General features: G+C 36.0%; 1 protein-coding gene across 3 annotated transcripts in view; it reads right to left on the reverse strand.

The window, feature by feature from the left end:
* Positions 1-424: 424 nt before the first annotated feature.
* Positions 425-19265, reverse strand: part of LHX9 (LIM homeobox 9) — a 76015-nt gene continuing 57174 nt past the window's right edge. For 2 of the 3 annotated variants that reach the window (XM_075322177.1, XM_075322176.1), the window contains exon 5: positions 425-1599. In XM_075322177.1, the coding sequence (XP_075178292.1) occupies positions 1543-1599 (57 nt within the window). In that variant the 3' untranslated portion in view covers positions 425-1542. Of the gene's footprint in view, positions 1600-5067; positions 5092-19265 lie in introns of all 3 variants that reach the window. The other variant, XM_075322178.1, reaches the window with a different exon arrangement.

The raw sequence follows: 19265 nt of genomic DNA on the forward strand, positions 1-19265 counted from the left end.
CTAGTATGAGTGAGTGTGTGAGCAATAACACTAAATTTAACACACCTGCTCCCTGTTCACATCTGAGACCTTGTAACACCAATTAGTCACATGACATCAGGGAGGAAAAATGGCTAATTGATTACTTAGAGGTGTATTTACTTTTTTTGCCAGCAGTTTAGACATTAATGGCTGTGTGTTGAGTTATTTAGAGTGAACACCAAATTTACACTGTATCAAAGTATCATATCTTCAGTGTTGTCCCATGAAAAGATATAACAAAAATTTACAAAAATGTGAGGGGTGGGTTCACATTCGTGAAATACTCTATGTATATTTAATGGTAATTATATGTTGCAAACAAAAACCCCAAAAATATTAATACACAGTAAAATCACAACTTAATTATGAAGTGTTTTTATAAACACTATGTAGCTGCATTGAATTTATTTATGGAAAACGTATTTATTTTACAGCAAACAACAAGGAAAGTTATTCACACAAATAGAGAACAAGTGTATTAAAACCTCATGCAGACTTTTTCTGTTTTATTATTTTTTTGGTCTTAGAGTCGTCCCATGTAGTGTGCTTTAATTTGCTTCTTAAGCCAAGCTCTCATCTCCTGGTGAATATATACAGCTTCAAATTTCTCTTTCATGTTTTATATGGGTTTCTTTTTGAATCACTTATGTTTTTTTCTAAAAAATATAATTGGCCACCAAAGTACAATACAAATAGGATGTGTAGCCTCGGTCTTAAAGTCTTCTGTAGGCTTCAGAATAAACAAAAAATAAGGATAAAACCATTTAAAATATTATGTATTTGTTCTTTAATCGGAAGTCCTAGAATGAACCTAAATTGATCCTTTCTTTCCATTAAGAAAATGTCTAAATATTATTAAAAAAACAATTATCATTTTGAGTTTTGTTTTTTTTTAATTAATTATGACTTAGTTTTCTTAATCTTATTTTAATAATGTTTCCTTTTTTCCTATATTTATATTTTTGGGTGAAGAAAATAAAATGACCAAGTTTTTCATAATTTAAAAAAACGAAAAAAATTGTAAATTACAAATTTGCTACATGGGACTGACCCTGATAGGAAATTATAATTACTATTGAAAAGTGAAAAGACAAATGATACATAATTCACATATTTAAGAATACATTTCTGCAAGCATGTTATAAATTGTTTCTTTTTACATTTATGTTAACAATTTTATTGTGCTTAAAATCAGGCAAGTCATCCATAAACTTTGCATTCAAACTGTATAAGATTCGTTAATGCCAGGTTGCTCCATTGTGTATATACATATTTGATGATGGTATAGAGAAATCTCTAAATCTTGAACTGATAAATTGTTATGCCTTCCATATCTAAACTATAGCACAACATTAGCATTATCAGCCAATTATGCATATGAAAAAAAAACAATTTCCAACATTCAAAAAAAATTACAAATGTTTTATATATATATATAGTTTTTTTTGTTTTTGGCTAATTTTGTCTTTGTCTTCACTGCAGTAGGTTTTCCGATCAAACTTTTCCCCTTCTTTAAATACTTTAGGGAATTTTCAAACGCCGGGTTGTATGGCTGTTAAACCCCGAACATTGTTCTCCCTGAAAAAAATCATAGCAAAAATGTATTAAACTACAGAGCAACCTGGCACTAACGGGGTAAGCAATTATTTTAATGGTGATTTGATTATTTTTATTCGTTTAAATATATATACTCCTTTTCTTTAAGAGGAACTAAACCCAAAAAAAATAAACCACCTAATTTAATGTGAAGTTCCACTTTGGAGCTCTTTTGCTAAGGTAAAATATAATGAATAATGGAACGGCTCCCATTAGCTGCAGGAGCAATCGAAGTCTGCTGCAGGGCTACGAGGCTGAAGTCAGATTGTACATAGCCTCCCTGCCTGTCTGTCAGCGGGCTACAGACCGTGTGCTACAGAAATGTGAAGCCTAGGAGTGGGCCGCAGACTTTTATACATTAGCCTGAAACCAGCTGACACATAGGCTGGGATGTTGCAGAGCATTTGAATTTTTCTAAGCAATCCTGCAAGGAGTAACAATGATGATGATGATGATCATGATGATAATATGAGATCGTATTCACCTTTTTTTTTAATAGCACAGATAAATTAAAATTAAAAAAAAATGCAAGTCAACTATTTCTATAATTGAAACCAAAAATACACTTATATATTCAGCTCCTATGCCAACGTATACAAACCTTGTCTGTAGGCTGATCTTGTAGCCTTCTCCCTTTCCTACTGTTTGTAGATTAGCTAGAAGAGGAGGCTTTTTTATTTTAGATGCACTAGAGCAATAAAAAGAAATGGTTGCAAATTCAACACTTTCCTAAAACAATGAACAAAATAGCTCCAAAATAGTGACACATTTTAATTTTCAACCACAACTTATCTGTTTCAATATATGATAAATGAGTGGTAAGTATAGTGATAAATAGGTGGCATATACTAACATTCTGCAGCTGACTGCGACATTCCATGATGATTTTATTGTATTTTATCTTATATAATACTAAGTGCCCAAGGTGGAAAACCATATAAGTCTATGTTGCTGAAAATAGGTTAATGTTAGGCTATGTGCGAACGCTGAGTTTTTCACTGCGTTTTTGCGCATTTTTCGGGTGCGTTTTTGGTCTAAAAACTGCATGACTTTGCTTCCCCAGCAAAGTCTATGAGCTTTCGTTTTTGCTGTCCGCACAGTGCAGTTTTGTTAGGTGCATTTTTGTGGTGACTACAAAGATGCAACATGTCAATAATTTCTGCGTTTTTGCCAGCTTTTTTCACCCATGCAATGTATTGGAAAAAAAGCAACAACAAAAATGCAGAAAAACGCAGCAAAAAATGCACAAAAATGCGCAAAAACGCATGCGTTTTCTGGATGCGTTTTTACCACAGGTGTGTTTTTGTGCGTTTTTTCCAGCCAAAAACGCACAAAAACTCTGCATCTTTGTGGTCACAAAAAAGGCAACATGCGCACATAGCCTTAGACTGGTCTAAGCCATCCATATCTTTATATAAACTATATTTAAAGAGGTATTCCCATCTCCAAGATCCTATCCCAATATGTAGTAGATGTAATAATAATAACAAGAAGAAGAAGAAGAAGAAGAAGAAGAAAAATAATACCAAATACCTCCAATTAGAAATGTAGTATAGTTCTCCTGATATATGCATGTCTCTTACCTCATGTGCAGGGCATTATAGCTTAGGTATCCATGGTTACAATCATAAGCAACTAATTAACTCACTATCTGAGCTGATGCAACCATAGATACCTAAGCTGTAATGCCCGCCATATGAGATAAGAGACATGGCAATATCAGCAGAACTATAGTGCATTACCAATTGGAGGTATTTGCTAATATTATTATTATTATTACACCTACAACATATTGGAATAGGATTTTGTAGATGGAAATACCCCTTAAAGGGAACCTGTCAGGTAATTTATGTGTTCTAAACTATTAACAGTGTGATGTGTGGCCGAGTAACCCCTTCCTACCCATCCTCGTGTTGTAATCTTGTGTAATGTGCATGTATAAAAATATGTTTTATTACTTTATGTGTACCCTATGTAAAATGAGCAGGGGCTCTAGTCCCTTGGGCGTCGCATCGCCCTGTGGGCGTTTGCCTGTTTTCCGTGGTATCACGCCCCTGTGGGCGTGATACCATGGATTTACATGAGCAACATCCCGTTGCTCCTTCAGATCCCGAGAGTGCGCACTTGCCATTCCCACAGCCTTGTTTGTGAGCTGGTGCTTGCTTCTCGTCTTCAGACGCGCACTGCGCATGACCGGAGCCGCAGAAGTCTTTTGAACATGCGCAGTGTGCGTCTGAAGACGAGAAGCAAGCATCCGGATAACAAGGCTGCAGGAACGGTATGTGCGCACACGCTGGATCTAAAGGAGCGACGGTACGACGTTCATGTAAATCCATGGTATCACACCCACAGGGGTGTGATACCACGGACAACATGCAAACGCCCACAGGAGCCACAGGGCGATGCGACGCCCTGGGGACTAGTGCCTCTGATCATATACATAGGGTACACATAAGTAATAAAACATATTTTTATACATGCACATTACAACACAGGGATGGGTAGGAAGGGGTTACTAGGCCACACATCACACTGCCACTAGGTTAGATCACATAAATTGCCTGACAGGTTCCCTTTAAAATATATTTTATGTGAAGAAATTGATGGCTTTGACCAGTCTAAAATGTACCTATTTTCAGCAGAATAGACTTATATAGGTAGTCCACCTTATACTACATTTCTAAATGGAGGTATTTGCTAATAATATTATTATTATTATTATTATTATTATTATTATTATTATTACAACTACATATTGGGATAGGATCTTAGAGATAGATGGGAATACCTATTTGATCGTTGTCTGGTACCATGGGGTCAATTTGACCCCATGCAGATTAGTACAACAAGTAATTTTTTTATGGCACCAGACAAGGGTTAAAAAAAAGTTGTAAGGGTATATTAAAATGAGTTCTATTTTTAAGAGGCAAATGTATAAGTTTACTCTTCCTTTGGTCATGTCATTTTATATGGGTTTAGTTCCTCTCAAAGGCACAGTTATAATGACTATTGAAAGAGAATATGTAATCTGGAAATGGGTGAAATGTTCAATATGGTTCCATAGGCAATGAAAATTTAATTTGTGTCAAAAAATGGCTAAAATTTGTACTTCAGCCCTTTAGGGCATCATCTTCCATGGTACGATTCCAAATACCAGCTTTCAACCAATGGCTTTCTGGTTTCACTTAATGATTAAAATTATGAGATACTCATGCAATATACCTGATTCTCTCAAGTATATGGTTATTTTAACGCTCAAAAAGGAACCAAAGTATCACAAATATTTTTCATGCACTATGAGCTAGTATCGGCACATTTGTGCAACAAATTACGCTTGCCAGGCTCTGTTTTCTCCCAGAAGTTAGAAAAGGAAGTTAAAGAAGTCTGGGTTTTTGTAACAAAACAAGCAGTCAAAAAAAATGTAAATGATTATATGTTAATTCCAATTACCTTTTGGCTGTTTTAAGAAACGTTCTGAAAGCAAAGAGCAGATTGCAAAACAAGCTATGAATAAAAGTCCACTAAATGCAAATCGTTTATTGACACAAATTTAATCAGATTTCACAAAGGTTTGGTCCATAAATATTCAAAGGGAATCATTCTATACAATGCATTTCTCAATAAACAAAAAATAAAACATGGACATTTGTTCTCTACTACATACTGTACTGAAACACGAAGATGTATATATAAGATCATTATCTGTAGCCAACTGACCAGCTGAACGGAAAGTCAACGCTCTCCTGTAACAGATCATTGAAAAGTTTGACTTTATAGGGGTTTTTTTATTCAGAAATAAGAATTAACCGTACAAAACTATTGAATTGTCAAAAAGGAAACATTTTAACAAACAACACAAAGTCATCCTGAATTTCACAAAAGTACTATAAAGTACAGTAAGGCACTTGTAGAACTGAGATACAACCCCATATAAAGGAGTTTAATTCATCTTCATAAAGGCAGGATATACAGACCGGGGTGAATATGTAGCCTGAAAATCAACAGATATGTATGTACAGAATGTTACCAATACTTTATTTGTAAAATGGAGACAGCCATCTTTGATTTGTAATGTTTTTCAATGCACAATTCCGGGCCTATTCAATCATGCAATTCATTAGGAATTCTTTTGCTAATATGCAAATTGTAAATGTTTCCAACCATTCCTTAATCGCTTCATACTTCTAGAGAGAACTGAATACAGTCATCCAAAATGTGGTTTAATTTTCTAATATCGTTGAACAATTGAAAATAAAAACAATATCATAAATATTGAGAGACTGACATGGGATTAATATTGTGAGAACCCTGAGAAGTTTGGAAATCTTGGAATTAAAACTAAATGAATGAACGTTTCATTCACAAGCAAGCGTGGCAAAAAATACTATTTACTTGAAATTCTGGATCAAAAGCCCTTAATGAATTTAGTACATCGCTTAACTACATTGAAACTTGATGCTTTTTAAAATAGGTGTTGTTTAGAGAATATTAGCTTTTATAATTATCTGACGGGAAAAGCAAAATATCTCAAAATCCTCATCAAAATCACAGTGGATGTTTATGTTAAATGTTTTTTGTGTTTTGGTTTTTGAAAGTGTAATGTTAGTAAATTCTCAAATTGCAGGTTTTCTGATATGGTAATAAAAGCAGTTTTAGAATTTGCTGGCTTTTTTTGTGGTCTTCTTGTCCCTACTAACGTTTTGGGGTTGATTTAAAAAAATAACCATGGGTTGGTAATGCTTGGAAATAAAATAAAATAAAAAAAAAAACAAAAAACATTAATTACCTATTGAAGCCCCTGTTGGTCCAGATCCAACTCTACACTAGTCAGAGAGAGCTGCAGCAGTGTCATCTCCTCTACAAACCGTCACTGCTGCAGTCAATCACTGATCTCAGTGGTCTTGCCAAGGTAGATGGCCCAAGAACACTAAAACCAGCGACTGACTTCAGCAGTCATGTATTGTAGAAAGGACATCTCTCCTGTAGCAAAGACCGAGCAGCATAGACATGGCTTTGGAGTGGAAAGGGCTTCACCAAGTAAGTAATGCTTTTAAGTATTAAAGAGAATATGTCAGCAGGTTTTTGCTATGTAATCTGAAGACAACATGCTATAAGGGTTAACACAGAGATTTCAGCCAGGTGTCTCTTATCACAAAGTGTGTGTTTTGTTTACCTACAATGATAGCTTAAGCTTAAGTAGCTTTATAATTAGTGAACTTTGATGCCTGTGAGCTCAACACCAACTCCTCTCTTTCTGTGATTAGCAGCTTCTGTCTATATAAATGCGCACTGAAAACCTGGTGTGGGTGGGTGCAGCCTTTTAAGCTCTGCTACATGCTAAAACTAAAAACTTTGTGTTAGAAGCACTGCAACTAGTAAACTAATTAATACAACATTGGATTCAGGGTCTATTTGCCTACATCATGCTGCTCTTAGATGAGGTAACAAAAACCTGCTGACAGATTTCTTTTAACTACTTTTAGCATATTTTATTATAGCAGACAACTTTGTTAATGAGCAAAGAATATATATATAAAATGACATTTTTATAAGGTACATGTATATATCACATTTCCTTAAAAAAAAAAAACACCAGCAAAGTCAGCTAAATCACATGAAATACAGTATATATTTTGGCCTTTTTGGACCACGCTAAAAATAGATACAGTAAGTCATTTGACTGGTTATGGTACTTGAGCACATTCTTTATTGAAGATGTTCTGAAACAGTACAATGCCTCAGTGTCTATGCTAAAGCTGTTTAAGGGATGTGAATTCTAATTTCCATGTCTTACAGACTATGTGACACCTTCTAAAAATGAAGTAATGACGTATGTGCTGCAATTGTATTACAAATTTGAAATGGCCACTCCAGAACACGATTCATTCTCACTACTATGTTCATCCTCTTGTCCAGCATTGAGTTCCAGCAATGACTGATAACAGTTTGCGTTTAACTAGGGAAAAACTCAGCATCATTTACTAGTGCAGCATGTTAATCTATAGGATCTTCTTAACGTAAAACACTAATTTAATGTGCAAAAGCTTTATTCAATCAAGCAAAACATAGATTCAGAGCATGGTACACAATCATTGAATTCATAAAAAAATAACATTCACCAATGTCAAAGGCATTTGCCTAAAATACAGAATGTCAGATAATGGCAATGGATTTGTTACACCTATCATTCTCATTTTATAAGTAATGTATACCTTACTTCTACATTATTTTTTATTGTATCCTGGATGAAATTGAATTTGCATATTTCACCTATTCCATAGAAAACTCATATATGTTCATACTTTGTACTGATGAGAGCTAACAGGCCCGAAACAGCTTCATGGAAGTTGGAATAAAAAGTTTATACTTGGATGTTAACGATTATTAATTTGATTATTATAATTTTGGAAATAAATTGTGTTTCTTATTTTGAACAGATTCTGAATTACTTTAAGCATTATAAGTAATAATTACATTAAGAGTTTTCTTGGCTGTTGTTGGAATCAGTCAACAGGCGCACCCTTATCAATGTAATGATGTTTTCTATTTTCACTAAAATTTGGGCCACAGGCACGTTATGCTCTGAAATAACAAAAAGGCATTATTTACCTGTAGAATCCTCTGAGGCTTAAGCACTACTTTCCCCATTACTCCGCTGGTCTCTATTTATAGTACAGCAGCAGTAATTTCCCATGAAAATGATTATTTTAAAACGGACCTGTTAATTGCGATAAATATGTAATCTTTTCTCTAATGTAATTGACTCTCCATTGCTGAAATATGGCTCACTCTTTCTTTTTATGCCAAGTATATAAATTTACTACTATAATACAAAAGGCCATGATCCTCACGAAGACATCCGCAGAGAAAAGATGACTACACCCTTGACTAACAATCCTATATTTACATACATGGCACAAAAAGGAAGAGGGGGGCCATAAAAAGGCATAAGATTAAGGAGAACAGCATCATGGAGACCAGATAAAAAATAGCATGGCAGTGGCAAGCAACAGGTCTTCCTTAAAGCATTATCTGCTTGTGACCCAATTTACATTTGGACAGTTCATTTTTCGCTACCTCAGATGACTGCACAGTGCAGAATGCAAAGCAAAACGTAATCTTTGAGATGTAAGCTTTGAAGCAGGTGCAATATTGAATGAGTATACAGACTAAAACTCATGGTCAGTGCAATATAAAAATGCAATCTCTTTACAAAGTTACTCAGTGGTCTGGATGCAGTGATAGCAATGGGACAATTTGCAATATCAGTGATCACCATTAATTATCCCTAAAGAAAGTAAGACGCAGAAAGGACATATGGAAGAGATGAATTTGTTGGAGTGGAACTGAATTCTCCTCAAAGTTTAAAAAAAAAAAGTGTTTTCCAGATGATAGAGTTATGATAGGAATTTTTCCCCTATTGTGGGGCAGTTTGATATGCCTCGTGGGGTTTTTGCCTTCCTCTGGATCAACATGTTAAAGAAAATCTGTCAGCAGGTTTTTGCTACCTCATTTGAGAGTAGTATGATGTAGGCAAGGAGATTCTGAATCCAATCATATGTGTCACTTAGATTACTGGTTGCAGCCATTCTGAAGCATTCTGCATTTTTAACTTTAGTCACGTAGCTGAGCCCAGGGAACTGTCCATGCCCACATCAGGCTCTCTATAGAGATTGTACATTGACAGGGAGATGTCAATCGGAATGGGCGTGCTGGACTGCCAAGCATGAGCCAGTTAGTCACAGCAATCATAATCACCAAGTGATAAAGCCTTTAGTTTAAGTAAACAACAGTACAGAGCCTGATAAGAAAGGCATAGTTGATGTTTGTTTTTTAACCCCTACAACATGCTTTAGCTGTGTAAGCTGAAGCTTACATGGCAAAAACCTGCTAACAGATTCCCATTGAAATAAATGGATTTATGACTACTTTCAACCTTAAAAATAGGAAGACATGAATTTTTGCAATCTTCCCTGCATGAATTCAGCAAAATAACGGCCAACTTGCTGTCATTTTGCTGATCTGTAGTAGGCCAACATAAAGCTACCCCCCAAGCCCGCCATCTGGTTGTCTATATCTCTTCTTATTTTCACTCATCGTGCATATTTTCTTCATCTTTCTTAACCCAGGTCCACTGCTTCCAGCCAACTGGGCCTCTGATGTCCTAACACACATGCCATGATGCCCCAAATCTTTAGCCGCTGACTAAGGCCTAAGCCACACAGCGAGAAAATCGGTGCAATTTGAGAGCGAGAAAACATCGCATTCCACTCGGACCAATATTAGCCTGTGTGTCAGCGCACATGAGCGATTATTTTCTCAGCCGTAATCGGACCGAGAAAACAATCACAGCATGCTGCGATTGTAATGCGAGACTCATTTCTCTCGCACCCATTCAAGTGAATGGGGCGAGAGAAAAATCGCACTGCACTCACGGTACACCTGAGCGAGAATCACAATAGCCAGCTACGGAGGAGAGAGGGAGATACATCCCTCCTTCCCCTCCTCCACAGCGCTGGCCCGCCCCTCCTGAGAGTCGACCCGCCCCCCCCCGCAGCTGAGGTCCGCTCGCACAGTCGGACTGCAGTCGCAGGGATACTAGCATGACACTCGGCTCTGCTGTACTGCCAGCGTGAGCCAAGTGTCATGCGAGCATCGCACTAGTGCCCCATGTGGCCCCGGCCTAAGACTCTGGCAACGCACGTCATAACATCACGGTGTGCGCTACAAAGGCAATGTGTGCAGGGTTTCTGACGCATGCGCCGATGGGGCTATTGACTATAATGGAGAAGACGGAGTCAGCATGTGCTCTGTCTTGCACCATTTTATGGCGTATATGTTTTCTGCAAGCACCCAGATGCAGTCATAGACTGAAAGCAGCCAAAGGGTGAAAAAAAGAGGTATGGAGGATCAGATGGCAGGCTGTAGGACAGGTGAGAGTTAAGATGAGTATGAAAGGTTATTTGTTTTTCTTTACATCCTACATTTATTATACTCTGGGGTCTGGAGAGACCCAAGAGCATAATAACGAACGTTCAATTAGCATCAAATAACTTTGCAAATTAAATTTCCCTGATACATTTGCCAGATTTGATTACTTCAAATCATGGTAGATCCACTCATTTCTAGCATATGGTTTACCAGAAACATTTTGTCTCATATTTCCTGAAATAGAGCTGAGCTACAATACCAGACAACCAATAGTCAAAAGAGGTGATGGTGTTTTAAGAAAAAAAATACCCTTTTTATTATCATACAACAAATCGTTTCGGGAGATGTGATACACGCACACTCTGTAATTATCTTTTATTTTATTGCAACTTAATTTTTCAAGAAAGACAAAAAATATATAAACTATTATATAATGTCAATCACAAATAGGATCATTCTTGCCTTAGGATTATTACTTTGATATTTTTCAAGTGCAAAAGTCCACAATTCGCATTTGTGAATTGGCTATTACTTTAGTAAATTTGCTACAGACAGGTAACTTTCTCCCGGCCTATGTGAGAGCTTGATAGATCCCTTTCCGGGACCATAAGATGGTGCCGATATCAGGCTGTCGGAGCTGTTCAGCTTTTTACCATCATGTTTTAAGATAATTTTAATTAGCTCACAGGATACAATAAAAAATAATTAACAACCCTTTGCACATGAGAAGTTTTATACAAAAGTAACAAAAATAGTATATATTAGAAATAGTTGATGTTTGTCTGGTACAATCTGATTGTTAACAAGTAAAAAGAAAATCCATGGAAAACGCTCACTTTTCACAAAAAAAAATCACAAATCATATTTTGCTTATTTCCATCTAACCTGAAAAATAGATACTAAAACATGATTTTAAAGTAATATTCAGAATATGTACAATCATGATTGTTTCTTACATTTAAATATGTCCTTTTTAATAAAATATTACTGCTTAGTTGTTTTCAAATATTACAAAATTACTTTTTTTCCAAAGTTTTCATAAATTATAAAAGAAAACACAAATATCAACATAAACATTGAACATGAATGGGCAAAATAAGACTGATGTTACATTTTACGAGGAGCAGTTTAGAAAGAAAAAAACTAAACTGGGTAAGAGAGAAGAATGTTTTTGAAGGTTAATATACTTAATACAGGCCAATTTGAAGCAGATTTTGGGGAAGAGAAATCTGGAAGGGTCCAAAAAAAGATTGAACAGTCAAGAAAGTCGGTTTTGCTGTTGCTCACATATCAGGAATTACAAGTATTAGCTGAAAGATGTGACCGGAATAGATTTTATTACAAGGATGTATGATTTGGGAGGGATGGGGGAGGGGAAGAGTTGTAATTGATTTTCATGAAAAAAAAAATGTAATTTATTTATGAAAGGAGTTTTGTAAAACGTATTATTTGTACGTGTATTTGAGGACTCCTTAGGTATAACCTACCCTTACTAATTGATAGAGAAATTATTGCACCGCAGGTCATAAACTACTGACTCTATGTGTTTAAGAAATGTAAACAAAATAATAATATTCTTAAATTTCACAAATTTTAGCAAAAAATATAAACATAAAACACTACATGGAAGATTATTATTGTATGGTATATAAAGATACAGTATATGATCACAAAAAAATGTGATATTACTTATTTTAATTTTTGTGCTCAATCAAAATGCTGCATTTTAGTACCCTTTTCCCATGTGTGAGTTAATTTTAATAATTTGCACAATTTGTTGTGTACAGTTTTATTTTTTTTTATTTTTATCATCTGTGATTCGGCTATAGGTAGTAAGTCGTAAATATAGATCTGTCCGTGATAAGTCTGAATCGAAAATGTTACCAAAACTTGTATTTGAATTTAGACATCACAACATAGGTCTATCTCTAATGTTGGCCTTTAACTAGGATAGTCCTGATGGAATTTTTCATCGAAATTACATAATATATGAAGTCATTCACTATTGTTTTTATTTTTTTTCTATTAAAAACGGCCATGTCTACAAAATATTGTTAATAACTTTAAAAAGAACCAACCAGCAGGATTTTCATATATAAACTAAAGCCAGTGCTGTACTGGTGCTATCATGCTGATTCTATATATACCTTTAGTTGTGAGATCGGATGTACTGTATACTTTCTGAAATACAGCCAAGTAAAGTTTGTGAAATGCACTGTTATTTGATTGATAGCAGTTACAGAAAATCTAATAGGTGGGTCGGGTTTTGCTAGTTAGTCCCTCCCATGTCAGCCTTCCTCTGCTCTGTTATTCCTCTCTCCTTCCTCCCCCTGTAATAACAGAGACAGGGGAAGAAGGACAGGCAGCAGACAAGGGCGGGAATAACTAGCAAAACCCAACCCACCTATTAGATATTCTGTTGCACCTATCAATCAAATAACAGTGCATTTCACAAAATTTACTTGCCTATATTTCAGAAACTATACATCCGATCTCACAACTAAAGGTATGCTTAGAATCAGCATGGTAGCGTCAGTATAACACTCGCTTTAGTTTATATATGAAAATCCTGGTGGTTGGTTCTCTTTAAATGGAACCTGTCACCAAGAAAATGTAATCTTATCTGTAAGCATTATTTTATAGAGCAGAGAAAGCAGAGCAGATTGATATATAGTTTTGTGAGAGAAGATTCAGTATAACCTGTGTATTAATCCTTTATACCTCAGCTGCTTCTGGGATTTTCAGTCCAGTGGGCGGTCCCATCAATGACTGACAGCTATATCTGTAAGCACATTTATACAAAGAAAGCTGTCAGTCACTGATAAGACTACCCACGGGACCGAAATTCCCAGATAGAGCAGGGGATTAAATGATGAATACTGAACCCTCTCTCACAAAACTATATATCAATCTACTCAGATCCCCCTGCTTTATAACATGGGGCCTGCAGATTAAAATGCATTGTAGGGATAACAGATTCATTTTAACCTAGGGGGCACAATGTGTTTTAAAATAAATGTAAATGTCTGTCTACATCAGTCTTTATCAGCCATCTTAAAGATACCCTGATTCCAGAGATGTCTCACTTAATATGCTGTGTTCTGTAGTTTAAACCCAATCAGTGTTTTATCAGCATGAGATTATTACTGCGGGACTAAGTGTTCAGTGCCAGGCAGTCCAGCAAATCTATGTAAACCCACCCCACACTGATTGGTTGCTTGCTGCCAATGTCCAGTCCACACAGGAAGCTGACAATCAGGGGTGTGGGTGGGGTTATACACTGCTCAGCACTCTGATAACTGATACCACTACAGCAGAGAAAACAGGAATTTTACCAAAACTGCATCAAACAGCCAAGTAAGTGACACATTGCTACAATCAGGCCCTCTGCCCCTATATCATGCTGCTTTTAGATTCAATAGAAAAAACCTGCTGACAGATTCCCTTTAACAGAAATGAAAGAGTTGACATCTCAAAAGTTGTATTTAAATGTGCCTTGATATCCTATAATATAGCTCTAAAGACTTTATATTCAAAGATTTGTTTGTTTGTTTATTAGGACCACCTAACTGATTCTTTCTATAGAAAAGACAAAAAAAATTTTGTTTAAAAGAACAGAGAGTCCTCAGTGGTTGATACCTTTTAATGGCTAACTGAAAAGATGGTAATAATTGCAAGCTTTCCAGACTACTCAGGTCTCTTCATCAGACATGGTATAACACAAAATCTGAAGAGTCACATATTTATACACAACAGGACATAGAATGGGGCAGTAAAAAAAAAAAAAAAAAAAAAATACAACCAAGCTATATAAAACAGAACTATCACTATGGCAGGGGGACAAACTGTTGTAGCCATATATTTTGCTGCAGTTCAGTGTGAAAGTTTTATTGTCCTTTGACACAAAGGACACACTGAACTGCAGCAAAATTTATGGCTACAACAGTTTGTCCCCCTGCCATAGTGATAGTTCTGTTTTATATAACTTGGTTGTATTTTTTTTTTGTTTTTTACTGCCCCATTCTATGTCCTGTTGTGTATAAATATGTGACTCTTCAGATTTTGTTATACCATGCCTGATGAAGAGACCTGAGTAGTCTGGAAAGCTTGCAATTATTACCATCTTTTCAGTTAGCCATTAAAAGGTATCAACCACTGAGGACTCTCTGTTCTTTTAAACAAAAAAATTTTTTATCTCTACTGGCTAACACGGTACAAAGATATATTTTACTTGTATAGAAAAGACATCTACAATTGTAATCAATGTATTTTTTATATATTTATGTTTGTGTCTGATCTATAGATCTGATCGCACCAGAGATGCAGTAAATTATTTCGTAAATTAAAGTTAATGAATGCATCATTAAAAAATGACCCACTGTTCAAATGGGGATTTTATGTTAAGTGTATTTTCAAAAAAAATGTTTTATTTCATATCATAATCTGCATTTAAAACAAATAAGTTAGAAATCAATTTTCACACTGACCACTGGAGCTATTTTAAGATCATACTTCCTGTTCTGGACAGAAAACTTTTCAGAAGTCTCATTATCATTACATACAGGATTATAGTGACGGATAACAGTTGATAACACAGAATCCACCATACACAATCAATGATATCATGGCTCCCTCTGCTCCTGTCATCGCTTGTAAATTTCCTTGCACACGCTCGTTAGAGCTTCTATACAAAAGATAGAGTTGTGTCAATCTGTTGCTGCTAATGTAGCTGGAAATTTTTTGAAAGAACAGAAAATATAAGAATAGTCCCAGTGGACAGTGTGAAAATTGCAAGATTTCTAATTGAAAATGTAAAAAAAAACATTTTGTAAAAATACATTTAACAAAAACATGACTTAAAGAGTGCATCATTTTAGGAACCTAATGTTAGGAGCATGGCATATAAGAATGTTAAAATTATTGTGTTTTATATGGCTGGAGAAAGTGGAAAAAGCGCTGACATGAAAAGTATCTTTATACAGCAATATGAAAAAGTTTGGGCACCCCTATTAATGTTAACCTTTTTTCTTTATAACAAATTGGGTTTTTGCAACAGCAATTTCAGTTTCATATATCTAATAACTGATGGACTGAGTAAGTGAGTCTGGATTGAAATGAGGTTTATTGTACTAACAGAAAATGTGCAATCCACACTTAAACAAAATTTGACCGGAGCAAAAGTATGGGCACCCTTATCAATTTCTTGATTTGAACACTCCTAACTACTTTTTACTGACTTACTAAAGCACTAAATTGGTTTTGTAACCTCATTGAGCTTTGAACTTCAAAGGCAGGTGTATCCAATCATGAGAAAAGGTTTTTAAGGTGGCCACTTGCAAGTTGTTCTCCTATTTGAATCTCCTATGAAGAGTGGCATCATGGGCTCCTCAAAACAACTCTCAAATGATCTGAAAACAAAGATTATTCAACATAGTTGTTCACGGGAAGGATACAAAAAGTTGTCTCAGAGATTAAAACTGTCAGTTTCCACTGTGAGGAACATAGTAAGGAAATGGAAGAACACAAGTGGCAGGCCAAGAAAAATATCAGAAAGGCAGACAAGAAGAATGGTGAGAATAGTCAAGGACAATCCACAGACGACCTCCAAAGACCTGCAGCATCATCTTGCTGCAGATGGTGTCACTGTGCATCGGTCAACAATACAGCGCACTTTGCACAAGGAGAAGCTGTATGGGGGAGTGATGCGAAAGAAGCCGTTTCTGCAAGCACGGCACAAACAGAGTCGCCTGAGTATGCAAAAGCACATTTGGACAAGCCAGTTACATTTTGGAAGAAGGTCCTGTGGACTGATGAAACAAAGATTGAGTTGTTTGGTCATACAAAAAGGCGTTATGCATGGAGGCAAAAAAACACGGCATTCCAAGAAAAGCACTTGCTACCCACAGTAAAATTTGGTGGAGGTTCCATCATGCTTTGGGGCTGTGTGGCCAATGCCGGCACTGGCAATCTTGTTAAAGTTGAGGGTCGCATGGATTCAACTCAGTATCAGCAGATTCTTGACAATAATGTGCAAGAATCAGTGACGAAGTTGAAGTTACGCTGGGGATGGATATTTCGGCAAGACAATGATCCAAAACACCGCTCCAAATCTACTCAGAAATTCATGCAGAGGAACAATTACAATGTTCTGGAATGGCCATCCCAGTCCCCAGACCTGATTATCATTGAAAATCTGTGGGATGATTTGAAGCGTGCTGTCCATGCTCGGCGACCATCAAACTTAACTGAACTGGAATTGTTTTGTAAACAGGAATGGTCAAATATACCTTTATCCAGGATCCAGGAACTCATTAAAAGCTACAGGAAGCGACTAGAGGCTGTTATTTTTGCAAAAGGAGGATCTACAAAATATTAATGTCACTTTTATGTTGTGATGCCCATACTTTTGCACCGGTCAAATTTTGTTTAAATGCAGATTGCACATTTTCTGTTAGTACATTAAACCTCATTTCAATCCAGAAATATTACTCAGTCCATCAGTTATTAGATATATGAAACTTAAAAAGCTGTTGCAAAAAAACAAATTGTTATAAAGAAAAAAGGTTAACATTAATAGGGGTGCCCAAACTTTTTCATATGACTGTAGGATAGCTGGCCTCGATGCAGAGGCGGACGCAGACGGAAGATGGTGCCTGTGCGAGAACAGAACAGTCCGTTAGCTCATTATAGTGCACAATTCCACCTGCTTAGGAGGTAGAAGTAGCCCCCTTACCCGCTAGGCCACTATACGCTGCAGAGGTGGCTCCAATGGAATGTCCGCCCCTGCCTAAGAAGAGTTCTAAAGAAAACTGTTGCTGAAGATTTGAAATTAGGTTGTTTTTAAAGGCAAATAATCCGTACTAGGTTTTTTTTTTTTTTCTAATAAGCCTAGTTAGAGGTGTTATTCATAACTTTCATTAGTTATAACTATCATGATCTCTACTCAGTGGTGGGATTGTAGAAAGAAGACAATCCCTTTGCATTACCCTCATCATATTAGGCAGATCATACAAAATGCTTTACGGCTCTTACAGTTTATTTTCCAAGAAACCATGGATAATACCTTAGAGCCTATCATGTATCTGATCCTTGACCTGTAACAACTAAAATCAATGTTTTATGTTTGCAATGACGTTTAAAAATGAAGAGTAAATTTGGATACCTGAGGCCAACTCTGTATCCAGGTGTGAAGTTCCTTGCAAAAAATTAGAAGGGATTTTTATACTGTATATATAATGTTGTATAAGATCTTCCAAGTTGCCAGTGGAATCCAGTCATGGTGCCAACCATCACAATTCCTGCTTGGCATTTCCATCCCACCAGAAACAAAAAAGATCTTAAGTTTTATTGGAAAATATTCGAAACATATTACTTATGCAGTTCCCTAATATTTTTTGTGGATAAAATATCCCTAAATCAAAGGTACTGTATACTAATTCACAAAGAATAATTCAGCCGAAGCCAGTTCATAGAGTAAATCTACATAAATCAATTAACCTTGCAAATACTCTCTCTGTATTTATATATTATGCAAGTTTCTCATTCATTTTTTTTCTCTCAATAATATAGATCTGTGTATGGATGGATCTTTACAGCATTTGTGCATCTGATTTTATTTGAAGACATTTTTTCCAGATAAATCCAAGAAAGAAAATATTGCCATTTTCCCTCACATGCCATACATGCCATACTACAGAGGTACCGTATTCCTTCCTAGATGTTTTGCTTCTAGGTTAGAATATATAGCTTCTCACATTGTGCCCATGGCTCCTTAATAGGGAGCTGTAGGGATTTTCTCTGCAGCGGGCCTGGCTCTATACAAGTCTGGCTGTATAGCTCATCTGTGCCCAACAGCTTTCTGATATCAGGAAACAGACAAAACTGTAGATTTAGGTCTAAACATGAATAAAGAAGAAAATACCATGCTAAACAAAACAAGATCAAGATAAATAAAGCAAAGTATCTGCAAAGTTATGTAACATTTTATGTAGATTTTACCTGCGGAGTTCAAAAGTGCAGTTTCCTTTTAACTGCTCCGACTGCTATCTATGCTATGACATCTCACATCAGTTCAACTGAAGAAAACTCTTTGAGCTAGAGATGTAAGCTCTTTTGTGACAGATACAGAAATGTTGCATTTTATTAGTTTTGTTGAAACTTTTTGGGAAATTTGCTGAGCTGTACATGGTATTGTATTATATGCCATGCTCCTGGCATTTTTTTTTAATGTCTAAAACTATGAAACTGAGTTTTTACTGATTTTGTGTTTGTTTTTTTTACTTGTCAAAGGTTCATTATGCTGTGACTGTGCTGAAGTTTTTATTAACTGAAAACGGTAGGCTGTTTTACCTATTTAGTGTTTAGGAAAAGGTCAAGGCCAAGTTCACACTAGTGTTTGTCTATTTTAAAGGAGACTGTAAAGTAAGGGCTTGTTACGATAGGACCACATGGAGCAACCATGTCTTGGACACAACATGGCCAAAAACACAGCGGCAATTAGCTGCAGTTTTTTTGTTATTGCTTTGTGGCTGTACGGCTTTGCCGTATAAACGGCTGCTCTATGGCAAAATTAAGTGATGCCTAGTTGGCACAAATTCCATATATCTTGATGGACCAAGATGAGTTTCATTGGGCTTCAACTGATGACAACAAGATTGGTTGTCATCTGGCTTCTTAACTTCCTTCTGTAAAGCTGGCCATTTGGATTGAGATAAGCA

This window comes from Anomaloglossus baeobatrachus, chromosome 8, assembly GCF_048569485.1.
Source record: "Anomaloglossus baeobatrachus isolate aAnoBae1 chromosome 8, aAnoBae1.hap1, whole genome shotgun sequence".
NCBI lineage: Eukaryota > Metazoa > Chordata > Amphibia > Anura > Aromobatidae > Anomaloglossus > Anomaloglossus baeobatrachus.